General features: G+C 37.3%; 1 protein-coding gene across 1 annotated transcript in view; it reads left to right on the forward strand.

The window, feature by feature from the left end:
- The first annotated feature begins 202 nt into the window (after window positions 1–202).
- The window catches only part of LOC123684073 (gamma-sarcoglycan), a 153,356-nt gene continuing 138,499 nt past the window's right edge, over window positions 203–15,059 (forward strand). Inside the window, exon 1 of the mRNA XM_045623181.1 lies at window positions 203–476. Coding sequence (XP_045479137.1) covers window positions 303–476 — 174 coding nt within the window. The 5' untranslated portion in view covers window positions 203–302. The remainder of the gene's footprint in view (window positions 477–15,059) is intronic.

The following is a 15,059-nucleotide window of genomic DNA, read 5'->3' on the forward strand; positions in this document are numbered from 1 at the left end:
CGAAGCATCCAATTCAATCCTGAGTATTGCGATGTTCTTTTATGCAACAGGGATAAGTCTCTAGATCAGATGATTGTTTATATTTAATTCAGGGGGGACGAAACCAATTAGCCAATGCAACCAAGGGGGGGTTGTAGATCGAAGGAAATCTAGGAATTTCAAGCGCATGTGCCTCTCGTCTACGTCGGCATTTCTCACGTGGATTTTCCTTCAGTCCGACGCGGACTTTCGAACGAACGCTCTCGGATATTGTGGTGCTTGCTGAGAAGAGAACGCGTCCGCCCCTTCGTGAAGTTTTTAGTATGCCTGCAGGCGGGGACATGTTCCTGAACGGCGGCGGCAGGGCTCAAAGTATATACCAACAGCAGTCCACTGGTGAAAAACACGTACTCTTCTACCCCACCAGTCCTGCTCCCTCGACGGCTTCTGAAGAAAAAAAAAGTTGGACGCAAGGGTCCACAGGCCAAAATGTCAAAGTGAGTCCCACATGGGAATGTGTTTTTAGGTATTCGTTCTTTCTGTTGGGAAATTGCTTGTTCTGGAGTTGACCCATGACACGTCAGAGGCGCGTTATAATATTGTAGATTATTCATCATTAAATTACTGGGGTCACTTTCGAGGTACATGTTTTTTTACTGTGGCATTGTTAAGGGATTCAAGCTATCTCGAAATATAGAGAGGAAAATCTATCTATACTACAAATTGAAAATTATTTGAACTCAAACTTTGAGGAATATATAAACCTACAGTAAATTTTCAAAAATTATTTTTTCCGTTAGGTTCTGATTCTGCAAGGTAGCTATGCAGTTTATATATGAATTGATTGCTAGTTGGTACTGAGTTTCAGATAATCTTTGAGAACTCTACAAGGTTTTCAAAATGAGATGATTCATTTATGGCTTATTCAAACTATAAGGCTCAGTCCTAATGGAATACCCTATATTTTATTTTCTCATCTAGTAGGCAGTTGTTCGAAGATAATTAAATTCACTCCTTAATGAAAAAATCAAATATACAGAGTGTGCTATTCAGAATAGGCCTGATATTAACGTTTAATAATACATTGATGAATTGTATCACACAGTACAGTTCTTAGTGATTATTAAAATTCTCCTAATTTTCCTAATATTCACTTTCAATATACCATTCAAATGAATTTCGAAGTTATCAGGATTTCATGGATTCACGGATTCGTGAGAAATTGAAATAATTTAAAAACGGCAAGCTTTCATAATATGAAACTGAACAAACTTGGGTTTATTCAATCTGAATCTAAAAATTCAATAAAAACCAGGGTGTTCCATAAGAAAAAATGAATGTTTGGTCGTTTACACTTTTGTTGTACACGCTGTGTTTTTTCAAACAATTTGAGGATATGGCTTTAATAGAGCCTAATATTAGTGTGTCAGAAATAATTCGAAAATTTCAGCGCTTAACCATAAAAGAGCGTCAGCGGCGCGGCTATGGTGGAACACCCTGTATGGTAGTATATCAATGTACTACATGTAGATGAGAGATCCTAATAATAAAATCCTCCTAAAATTTGGCATAAACATTCAGTTGTTACAAAAATATCGGATATTTTTTCCTCAATTCAATTTTAGAATTTTAAGCTTAATACAGAATATAATGTTGATCACTCAATCAGAACCATAGAAAATTTAAGAAAAACATCGAAATAAAATTGCACAATATTTCCGTAACTAATAAACCGAAGAAGTTGAGTTTTGTGGTATCGATTCAAAATAACAATGTCAAGCTTTGCGCAAAAATGCAAGCCGATCGCAAGGTCAGAATCATTGTAAATATTACAGTAATATTGAAAAACAAATCGGTATTTGTTCTCCAATATTATTTTAATAATTTCGGTAAATTATCTATCACAACAGATCCTATTGGATTGACACTTTGCTTGAAGGTATACATAAAAAAAATTCCAAGTATCGTCCGGCGAAATTGAGTGCCAATTGGTCCATCAGAATCATAAAAAATGTAAGAGGAATATAATAAAAGGGAAAAAATATATGAGTGACAACCGATGTGACCCAATGAATGGATAATATCTATATTGTATGAATAATGTGAATTTCAAACTAGATGCAATGATCGCTTCACCAGAGACATAGAAAATTCAAGAAGAATATTGAAAAATAGGACCAGTTTATCGAATCTTTATTAATCTTCTATACAGATCGGTAAATAAGTACCAAAATTTACAATTAATTAATTCCTCACAGCTTACTTACTGGATCTTTATGATAATTGGACTCTCCTTACAATTACTAAAGAATTGTTTGAATTTTTTACTCGAAATTGGACACCAAAAGATTTAGTACTCGACTAAAGTTTCCTTTCACATTTTTCAAAATTATCAGTGGTCCACCAAAATAAAGTTCTGGAGGAATGAAGTTCCAAACTGTTCCAGAAGAAATATCACTTTGTAGATTGGCATTCAAAATAAGCATAAATGTAGAATCCAGTTATTGTTCCCTGTAAATAATTGAGATGGTCAACAGGATGCTTGAAAACTTATTAGTTTCTTCAAGTGTCGAGGGCATGACAGTTTCAACGAATTTACAGGGAACGAATTGTTATTGTACATATAATGTAAAAAGGATGTGTAATTCTTCGAGGTGTCGAAGATATGTCATGGAGTTGTAAATCTTGTAGAGATTTATTGGGGGGTTGGAAAAGTTCGAGAATAAGACAGTTGTACCAGATGTTTCACATCTGTGTATCAGGCTCTAGTCCTTCGAGAATATTCGATTTCCAGGAATCCGCGAAGAGCTTTGTGGGCGGTACGGCAAAACTCTTATTTGACTAGGGGATGGTACTTTCCCTAAGGGTGTGTTCAAGCCGAAAGAAAGGAAGTCGATAATCGAGACAGAGTAAGTTCCAGCCAGAGTAGAGAGTTCAAGTTCAAGTTAAGTCGAAGACGAGTAAACTTAAAGTTCGGTCTAAGTCGAAGTAAGAGTAAGTTCTTTCGGTTGAAACTTAAGATGTCAGTCGAAAAGACGGTTCGCGGACTAGATCAAGACGAGTCGTGAACAAATCAAAGACGAGACAACCGAAACTCGTAATAAGACAAAGACGTGAAATATCGAAGACGACTCGAGTTGAATACGAAATTCAGTATCGTATAAACTGTGTTTGTACTGTAAATGTGGCTATATGTGAATAGATGTTTATAATTCAAAAGAGTTTAATTATTACTTAAACCAAACAAAGTCACGGAGAAGAAGTGGAAAGGCCAGGTAATCGAATCATGCCTCTAGACGATCGATTAACCAAGCCTACATATATGTGAACTTCAAATTGGAACATCCATGCCAAATTTGAGTTGAATATCTTGTGAAGGAGAGCTATTATGGGTAAAAAACTTGAAAAATCGAACTGTAACACTCTATATCTCGAAAACGAAGCCTAGGAATCTGTCATTTTCAATCGTACCTCCAATTTAGGAATAATGAATGAAATAACGAGTGCCCAAATCTTCAGATTTCACTTTAGTGAAATATTCTGCGATAAAAGACGAAAGTAATAACTCACAGTTGGAAATTTTCAAATTTTTTTCTTTTTGTTACCACCCTCTTTCCCTAAATCACCCGCAGATTTACAAGACAGAACTTTTTCCCCAAAAACCCGACCAACCACGTGCAACCAACAACGTCGCAGCACGAGTTCGAAAAACCAGTTTTTCCGGATAGGATCCAAGGTGCTCCAGAACTCGGAAAAATCATTGTCACGTCCGAGTGGAATCCGCAACAAGCCTCATGCGTGATTAATGCGAGAGTTGTTTCAAAAATAATGTCTCATTAACGTCCCAGCCCCGGGCGCAAAATAGCGATTTATGGCGCGAAACTCACTTTACAAGCCTCTCCATAAATCCCGGCCAAGTTGCCGCTCCAAGTCTCGACGCCGGAGCCGACTTCCACTTGTACCAACAACTAAACGTAAATAATCTTATTTCGCCAAAATTCAGCCGCGATATTTCATTAAATTTCTTATTAATTCGCGCGAATTTATGTGTATATCCCGCGGAGGCAGCTTGCAGTTTTAAGTTTTAATCAGCGGTCCATTCAGATTCATCGAAATGAGTTGCATAACTTGTTACGAACGTCAGTGAGTTTAAAGTGTTTTTCTCAAATTCTGTGGCGAATACGATTATTCCGTCATTCATTGTTGAACAAAATCGTGCAGAAATATCCCACAGATTTCACGGTTATATTTCATTATTTTATGTTGGTACTCTAACCTAACTATCCTGTCACGGATTTATCCATAAGTCAAACTTGTGCTACGGAAAACAACCAACCAATATTTTTCAATTGAAGAATCACTTTACAATAATCATGGAAATATTTCACTGATTTCAATAAAAATTCAGTGGATCTGAGAAAATAATGTATACCTAATACTCGTAAAAAAGGTTCATTCTAACACTCGTTCATTCAAAAACTCGCCACATCTTGGTTCGTTTTTGGATTTTGAATTCTTGGAAGAATATCAATAGCTTCTGCACTTTTGTTATAGATAATATATATTGGTAGGCTATCATTCTACTTTTGACATAAGCAAAATTTGTAAAAAAAATTCTCTCTCCAGAGGCATTTGAGTGCTTGTTCATTGGTGTGTCAATTATGATCTTGGAGACCACAGCACAGAAGTGTGTAAACAGGCCGTTACACAATCAGATGGTAATCCTTATTGGTAAGAATACTTAGTTGTTTTAAGATCAAATGGAACGTTTTCCATACGAATTATTAATGATACAAGTTCAGAGGGCATTTATAATCTTCCATTAGTTCAAAATTTGATTGGATTGATTGATTTGAGTCGAATATTCGATGAAGTAAATAAGCTATGAGAAAAAAACAAATCTTAACACCCTCTATTTCGAAAACAATGCTATTGTGGGCCCATGTTTGAAGGCCTTTTTTCTTGAAATTGTCTGAGGAATTTGTCAATTTCGTTTGTACCTGCAGTTCAGGAATATCCTGTATAAAATCTTGTGGTCTTCACAGGCGCTGTTGGTTCATGAATGAGCGAACGTTCTAACTTCACGTAAGCGCTTCCGTCATTTTAAAGTTTCATCCCAAAAGTGATAAAAAAAGTCTTTATTTTCGGTAGCAAATTTTGAACGAAATTCCTTGAATACTTCCATTACAACCCCCCCCCTCTTTACAAAATTCCTGTACTGAATTTGGTACAATAAATTGAATTGAATTGAATTGAAATTGCAACCCTAGGTAAACCTATCTGGAGTTCTGTGATTTCCACAGACGCAATTTGTCAATGACTGATCGAACGTTTGAAAGCTCCTAGATTCCCATCAGTGCGTTCTTCAATCTATATTTTCATTCCAAAAGTGATCAAAAAGCTTTTTCTGTTTTTGGTAGCAACTTTCTAACGAGAGACCGAACAATACTCACATTGCTACCCCCCTAGAATAAGACCCAGCGCCTGTAAAGATGCGTGCCGTTGTTCCCCCGAACCCGAAGGATATTCAGGCGGAAAGAACAGCAAAGCCATCGCCGAAAATTAACTGTCACCTCGCAACTACTTACATATTAGCCAGTGAACAATGAAATCCCGGCGTCGACCCGCAGGACTTGTTGAATGCGGAAACACAGCACATAAATTCGGATTTTTCGTTTCGACGGTGGCGGCGTTGCAACCCCTGAGCTATTGTTATCGACGAAATTCGCAAACAGACCCTGACAAATTCTGTCGTTCAATCGCCGGAAAGCCGCAGAATAATAGACAGTTTCCTTCGTTTCCCAATCCCGAATTGGCGGCGGCTTTTGTTGTTGCTGCGACGCCTCGGCCGATCAGACGCCTCGGCAGAGTTGGTAGCGCTGTTCTGGAGTGAAATTAGTGGAATGGTTCTCCACCTGCTAACCGAATTCGTCCTGCGAACGGCGATTCGGTACGTTTGAACTTTCGGGAGAGATGGGAACCAGCTGCATATTACTGGATGCTATGTAGCTTTCAGCCGTAGCGGAGCTCGGGTGCTGATCTCTAAAAAGACAATTATTTTATCGTGGCGATTTTCTTTAGTTTATCATCTTACTTGCAACACATTGCTCAGACATTAAATAATCCTATCGACAATCCAAAAGTCCTACACAAACAACGTGAAAAAATCTGCATTATTTAGAATCCATAGAAAATATCAAATCAGTACAATGTATTCCTGAATCGAAAATGAGAGAATCCTCAAATAATTTCAAGGAAAAATGTCCTATGAACATAGGCTCGCAGACGCTTTGATTTCAAGACACAGGATGTTGAAGTTCGTTTTTTTCTAAATTTTTATGTCATAGCACTATTTCTTCATTGAATATGCAACTTTTATTAGGCAATGATATTCCAATTTAAAAGGCCAATTGAAAAGTCCCCGGTCTACCATTTAAACACATTTTTTTTGGCAAAATTCGATTTTTTTATTCAACATAGTTGCCTTCGAGGTCGATACAGCGATTATAGCGATCTTCCAACTTTTCGATATCATTTTTGAAGTCTTTCGCTTAGAAATAGGCCTCAGTTTCGGCGATTACTTCTTTATTGGCGCTAAATTTCTTTCCAGCGAGTTTTTTCTTGTGGTCTGAGAACATGTGGTCAGACCTGGCGAATACGGTGGATGCAGAAGCAATTCGAAGCCCAATTCATGCAATTTTGCCATTGTTTCCATTGTTTTCTGACACAGCGCAATGTCTTGATGAAACAGCACCTTTTTTCTTCAAATGGGACTTTTTTTACGATTTCATCCTTTAAACGACCCAATAACGCTTTATAATAATCCCTGTTGATGGACTGGCCCTTTTGGAGGTAATCAATGATTATCATACCTTGCGCATCCCAGAATACTGATGCCATAATCCTGCCAACTGACTGTTGTGTTTTTCCTCGCTTTGGATTCGGTTCATCGTATGAAGTCCACTCAGCTGACTATCGATTGGACTCCGGGGCGAAATGATGGAGCCATGTTTCATCCATTGTCATATATCGACGCAAAAATTCAGGTTTATTGCAATTAAACAGCTTCAAACACTGCTCCAATACTGCGTTCGTTATCTTCGGTGCTCATTTCACCACTTGAACTTAGCATACCAATCAATGATGGTTGATTTTTCTGCTGCAGACCCCGAAAACGCTTCATCAAGCCAAAATTTTGCTTCAACTGTATTTTTTCCTTTCAAAAATAATATAAGCAAACCCATGTGTAAAGGACTTTTTTTCCTGAAATTATTCGAAAGTATATATCATTTTCCCCTTTACCTGCAATTTAAGAAGAACTTGTATAAGTATACCTAGGAATGCAATTTGCGCATTAATGATTGAGCGCTCAAAAAATCCTCATTTTCTATCGATAATAATCTACTATGTTTATGATAACGCAGTCAATACTTCCAAAAAGCTTGGAATTATAATTCTAAATAATGTTTTCCAATGAGAGGTTTTTGAAGTGAAATATCTCTGAAGTCTCCCTACAGTCCCTATCATCACAAACCTATTATTTATATCCCTATTTTTACCCTACTAACAGCTTTATTATAGTTGTCTGCTTCTTTGGGTAGAAGTTACAACAGAGCCCTATTGTTTCTGAAATTTACACGGAAACTACGCATGCATTCACAAATTATAATGGCCGCCTATTTGGGAGAATGCTGGATAGAGAATAATTCACAAAACGTAAAATCACATGATGCGGAAAAAAAACCTTTCGGTGTATTAAGTGCACATCAAACATGAAAAATGAACATGGTTGACTTTTTCTGGTAAACAGAGAGTACGTTACAATCCTTTCTACGGGTGAGCCTATTCGAAATGGGGGATATTGCAATTATTTTAATTCTTGAAAGCAGAAAGTTTGTATAATGAGGCCTTAGGGAGATGAGAATGGGTGCTCGTTAGTAGGGCTCCAGATAAATCAAAACAAAAGCATTAATACGGTAGAAAAAATCTAGAATAGAATTTACTTTGATTTATCACGACCCAGAATTAACAAGAACTAGGAACTAGCAGCTAGGATGATACAACGTTAAAACTATATGGATTCGAAACTAATGAGACTGCTTCGGGAATTTTCACGTTTATATTAATTTTATATGTTGTCTCCGTGATTATGGTTACAGATAACGCAAAATATCTATATACGTGTCGAAATAGTTATTTATTACACAAGTATCAGAGGCATTATCATGACCAAAAACACTTTTAACATTTTCAGCTTCTCGTTCGCACTTTCGCCTTCATCGAAGAAAAACTGTAAATTACAGCATATTTTCTCTGTGCTAGTGTCCATCTTTGAGGCGTGCTCTGATTAAACTGAGTCAACTGATCACAAAACTGTCAGCAAAGTTTTTGTAGTACGAAATCTCATCTTTCTAACATCATTTAGTGGAACCCGATCGGACTTATACAACGCAAGATACAGATAAGTGAAGCCATCTATTGGAAAAATAATAGATTTCTTCTTACTTCACCTAATAGTTCACAAGGTGCTTTCAGTTTTTTTCAGTTTCCAAGATAATCGAGGCTGTGGCGACAAAAAACAATTAGATACCTCATATAAATATACCTGTTCTCAGAAAGATACAATAGAGAATATCTTTCCCCTACCTTTATTAGTGTGCAGGTACCATGATACCATTGCGCAGGCATACCACTTAGAGAATAAGAAAAGGAAGAAGAAATTCATGGTGTACAATATGATTTCATGTTTGTAACCCAGGTATAAAACTGGAAAAAGCAGAGTTCAGGGGAGTAAATTTCGAGGTGATGATCAATTGATTTAGTATAGTGTTCAGGATTTTTCCAAGTGCTGTACTATAATGAGGTGCTCGTCTGTCGAAAATCACCACGAAATTGTTTGGAAAAGGATATTTCTAACTGTTCCTTTTAAATATATATTTTGGCAATTTTCATGGATATTTCGAGAATTTTCATGGATATTTCGAGAATTTTCATGCATATTTCTTATACATTTGCATGCATAATAAACTTGTTTTATATTGCATATAATTCCGTCTCGTAATAATTATGCACAATGGCCCTATAAACCACAAACAAACAAACAAGCAAACGAATCGCACCGCTTGACGATATCAGTGTAGATAAAACGTCTCCATCTCGTTGTTCTTACCTCCAACATTTCTCATCTCAATGCGATATTATGTTCCTCCTGAAACGTCAAAATTGTTGTGGATTCCCTGATACCAACGGATTTACATGATTTACGACAGACATTTCGCTCTAGGTTCTCGGAGCCAAGATAGAGGAGACATTATGAATGTTGGCTAACGACAAACGCACGGACTGTATTCATTCGGGACACCCGTGTTCCAGGAAGTCTGGCCGAATATATCATGCACCAAATAACGGGTTTGCGGGAGCGTGGAAAGACCGGAACGTAGCCCGGGTACAAACCGAAGGGATAGAAAACGACGTTTCTGAGATGTGTAGTTGATGGCTCCATCTGAACTTAAACGACGATCGAAATTCATGTTTTGGTTACATTGGCGGTTCTGGTAGGCGGTTTTTTAGGAGGTATAGTATATGCAAAGTCACATGGAGGAAACCTGAATATTTCTTTAATACAAAGATTGTCCATGTTTTCAATGATTCATTTGGGTGTCTAGAATTTATTGGCCAATAGTATTATACTTTTGGATGGTATTAAGCGGATCGTCTCTTGAACCAGGATGAGTCAATTTGGTTGTTTCTATTGGCTAAAATAGTCCACGTTCCGTCCTGAAACCGATGTCATAACTGACTGCAGCTAAGCACATCTATCACTTCTTAATTACCTTTCTTATGATTCGCATAGACTAATGATGTCTGTTGGGGATTGATGAAATGAGCATTTTTACTTATATACAAAGTCACACGAAGTATGCCGAAGACGGCAAACGCAGTGAATTCTCAAAAGAAGCTGTCACCGACGAAAAAATCAAAAAAGTTCACAAAATAATTTTGAATGGCCGTAAAGTGAAGTTGATCGAGAAAGCAGATATTGTGAAGATATCATCTGAACGTGTAGATCATATCATTCACGAATATTTGTCCATGAGAAAGCTGCGTGCAAAATGGGTGCTGTGCGAGCTCACAATCGATCTGAAGCAACAACGTCTTAACGATTCTGAACAGTGTTTGAAGCTGTGCAAGTGCAATAAACCTGAATGTTTGCGTCGATACGTGACAATAGATGAAACATGGCTCCATCATTTCATTCCGGAGTCTAATTGATAGTCAGCTGAATGGACTGCACATGATGAACCGAATCCAAAGCGATGACAAACACAACAGTCAGCTGGCATGGTTATGGCATCAGTGATCTGGGATGCGCAAGGTTAAATATTCATTGATTACCTCCCAAAGGGCCATACCATCAACAGCGATTATTATATAGCGTTATTGGATCGTTTAAAGGATGAAATCGTTAAAGAACGACCCGATTCAAAGAAAAAAAGGTGCTATTTCATCAACACAATGCGCCGTGTCACAAATCAATGAAAACAATGGCAACATTGCATGAATTGAGCTTCGAATTGATTCTACATCCACCGTAGATCTGGCCCCCTCGACTTTTTCCTGTTCTCAGACCTCAAAAGAATGCTCGCTGGAAAGAAATTCAGCACCAATGAAGAAGTAATCGCCGAAACTGAGGCCTATTTTGAAGCGAAAGACAAATCGTACTACAAAAATGGTATTGAAAAGTTGGAAGATCGATATAATCGCTGTATCGCCCTCGAAGGCAACTATGTTGAATAACAAAATCGAATTTTGCCTAAAAAATGTGTTTTATTTTGGTAGACCGAGGACTTTTCAATTGGCCTGTTATCTTCAGCATTCATATACATTTTTTCAGAAAGAAATAAAAGTATGTCACTCGAAGTGGAAATGAATAGTTGTTATTCGAAAAAATGAATTACGTGACTAATTAGAAGCCGTTTTTAGTTCTTCGACTTTTTTAATGCACAAAGTGGCGTGCGCTGCGGCTGGCAAACTTCAGAATCAATTACACCTCAAACATCGCAGCCAGCGTGTAACTTGGAAGGATAGTTGTACACGGAAGGTTCCGTTTTATACAGAAGTCGTTCAAATTTAACTACAACTTTTCTCGATCAATATGCGAGGGATTGGAGAAATGGAGGAGGAGGATTTCCAGAGATTATGAGTTTAATTGAAATAATTACTTAATATTAGTATCACCTGCTTCGGACAGAGATAATAATACGGGGTCTCTATAAATTATAGTAATATCGCAGTTGCCTTTGAATTATTCCTATTCTGTCGCTTCATATAAATACTGTATTTTCTTTGATTCGAACCAGAGAATTTGACTTAATAACAGGCCAATTGAAAAGTCCCTTGGTCGACCATAGTAAAACACATTTTTTTTTGGCGAAATTCGATTTTATTTTCCAATAAAGTTGCCTTCGAGGTCGATACAGCGATTAGAGCGATCTTCCAACTTTTCTATACCATTTTTGTAGTACGATTTGTCTATCGCTTCGAAATAGTCCTCAGTTTTGGCGATTAATTCTTTCCAGCGGGCATTTTTTTCGAGGTCTGAGAACAGGAAAAAGTCGCTGGGGGTCAGATCTGGCGAATACGGCGGATGCAGAAGCAATTCAAAGCCGAATGACGTCACCGTCATCTTTTTTAAATGGAACTCCCCCAATTTGTCTCAATTTTCCGATTACTCTAGCTGAGCTGATTCCAAAAATGTATCATATGCTTATTCCAATTGGTACAGGGTGGACAAAAATACAATAGTTTTGTGTGTGCTCATAAAGTAACGCGTAACATTCTTCATTGGTTAAATTAACAATATTATCGAAAATATTCATTGTCTAGCGGCAATTGGTTTGAATGTAACACCCTGTAGTTTGTTACATTTTTAGATTAATAAAAATGTATAAAATAAGAAAAAATTTCTTTAAAATTCTGTCTGCTAGACCACAAGTACCAATCATTTTTGGGAACAGCTCATTTTTATTAATCTAAAAATGTAACAAACTACAGGGTGTAACATTCAAACCAATTGCTGCTAGACAATAAGTATTTTTGATAATATTGTTAATTTGACTAATAAAGAATGTTACGCGTGACTTTAGGAGCACACACAAAACTATTGTATTTTTGTCCACCCTGTACCAATTGGAATCAACATGTGATACATTTTTGGAATCAGCTCATCTAGAGTAATCGGAAAATTGAGACAAAATGGGGGTGTTCCATTAAAAAAAAAATGACGGAGACGTCATTACTCAAAAGTAATTCACCCTGTATATTAGATTATTATTTTAAAATCGGGAAAATCAAAATAAAAAATCGACGTGTTTGAGGATTATTTCTTAAAATGGTCTGTTTAGCTAAAAATGAATTTTTTTCATACTTTACGGACACAGTGTAGATACAAGAAATAACGTATAGCATTTTCAACCTTCACTCTCCTTATTCGAAAGATCGACGATCGGTATCAATAACACCCTAGCCAACGACAATCCTGCAAGATATGTATCCCCACAATTTGTAGCCCAAAACCCCTGACAATACAAGGGGACGTTAGTCAAGTGCAGGCCCATGGAACAGGAGTGATATTTCTAATGAATCCAAGATGTCTGAAGCGACTATTGGACTTTGCCAGGTGCGGTGTTCGGGCTGATATATGGTCCAGTCGAGACCAGGGTGCCGCGGGGAATCCCCGACATCGTAATTTAGCGGTAAGGGGGAGCTCCAACGGCAAACAAACGCAAAAATATCAATATATAAATTGTACGCGTGCTATCTTTCTTTTGGCAGCGGACGTATTTTCACTATCTTTATTATATCTTCGAGATGCGATGATATACTTTGAAAGAAATGCGTATCTATTTACTGAATGAAAAAATTTCAGTCTGCAGAGAAAAAACGCCAAATTTCACACTATCGTTTGTTTTTTGCTGCCAACTCACACAATATCCACTTCATTAAAAATAAATCTATTTACAGAACAAATTGATTTTGCATGAATTTTATGATGCCTCTGCAATATTATCGCTTCCAAAAATTTATATCTAGTATGTCGAAATCGAGAATAATATGAATAATTAATTTATAATTCGATGAACGAGTATCAAAATCTGATCGAATCAAATATGGATACAAATTGAAACGCATGTGAATAAAAATAAGTTGATTATGCTTCCCTGATTGTCAAAAATTAGCTGGTTTTTATGTGGTGCTGATGCCGGCACTCTTCGTACGGCAGCTTTGGCCTTGGTTTTTTTTAGTGCCCATGTTCATAAAATTGATGCACAGCTTAACGTTTCTATGAAAATTATCAGTGGAACTATTAGATCTTCACCTTTATATTGATACCAGTACTATCACATATACTTCCGCCTCATATTCGTAGATAGATCTTAGTCAAAAAACGTTAGGAAAAAATTAAGTAGTAGTCCAATCTGGACGTCCAATTTTCGATGATTTTTTCCAACATTTGTGGCCGTATATCGGCAATAACACGGCGAATGTTGTCTTCCAAATGGTCAAGGGTTTGTGGCTTATCCGCATAGACCAATGACTTTACATAGCCCCACAGAAAGTAGTCTAGCGGTGTTAAATCACAAGATCTTGGAGGCCAATTCACAGGTCCAAAACGTGAAATTAGGCGGTCACCAAACGTGTCTTTCAATAAATCGATTTTGCACGAGCTGTGTGACATGTTGCGCCGTCTTGTTGAAACCACAGCTCCTGGACATCATGGTTGTTCAATTCAGGGATGAAAAGGTTAGTACTCATGGCTCTATACCGATCACCATTGACTGTAACGTTCTGGCCATCATCGTTTTTGAAGAAGTACGGACCAATGATTCCACCAGCCCATAAAGCGCACCAAACAGTCAGTTTTTCTGGATGTAACGGTGTTTCGACATACACTTGAGGATTAGCTTCACTCTAAATGCGGCAGTTTTGTTTGTTGACGTAGCCATTCAACCAGAAGTGCGCTTCATCGCTAAACAAAATAAAATGGATTTAGTGCGCGATACGTATTCCGCATAGAACCTTTATTTTCGAAATGAAATTGCACTAAATAGTGCAATTTCATTGAAGAACGCTTGCAAATGCAAGCGTTGAGTATGCAGGCGTGAGTCTATTCATGATGAATTGCCAAACCAAACTGAGAATAAATCACTTGACAGCTGTTAAATCGGTCGCCATCTTGAACAGTAATGCCAACTTAAAGTTATATACCTCGAAAAAAAACACCCGTTATCTTACCTCTCAGATACTAGAAGTGCTAGATTAAAGTCACGCAAACCTTTATGGATTAATATCTTCCTTCAATCTAATGAAAGTTACAAGATTTGGCGTTCGGATTGGAGTTCTTGTAATGCTTTCAACAAAAGTCTAATCGTTGATCCTTCAGAGAAAGTTTTAGGTTTCAATCTTCCTAGAAAAATTTGGTGTATTTTGAATCGAATTAGGACTAGTCTTTGCAATAGTATGCTCTTCAAATGGCATTCTATTGAAAGCCCACTATGTGCCATTGACCACTTGGTGAATACTTGTCCAATTTATACAGGGTGGCCATTTGAAAACGAAACAGACGAGATTACAGACGAAATAAAGTTTTTCGATAGAAATGCTCGGACAGGTCGATTTCTGTTTCGAGGGGGACAACTTAAGATGTAGTAAACGGACGCATAGCGCTTCAACCCTTGCTGCTACAAACCCCACCCCCAATTTTTGAATAGGGAAGATGGGGTGAGTGATACCTCAATTTAAAGGTATTTTTATACCGATTTCAGCACAGTAATTGTTTTTTCATTTTATGCATTAGTTCTCGAAATATTCATGCGTTAGTTAGTTAGGAAGGAAGCCACAGTCATGGTTGTTTTGAAGCTCAAAATGTCGAACACAACAAGTGCCATGAAAACACCACTTCATTTTCAAATACTTAGTTAAGAGTATTACTGTGCTGAAATCAGTATAAAAATACCTTTCAAATGAGGTATCACTCACCCCATCTTCCCTATTCAAAATTTGGGGGTGAGGGTTGTAGT

Source organism: Harmonia axyridis, chromosome 7 (genome assembly GCF_914767665.1).
Source record: "Harmonia axyridis chromosome 7, icHarAxyr1.1, whole genome shotgun sequence".
NCBI classification, from domain to species: domain Eukaryota; kingdom Metazoa; phylum Arthropoda; class Insecta; order Coleoptera; family Coccinellidae; genus Harmonia; species Harmonia axyridis.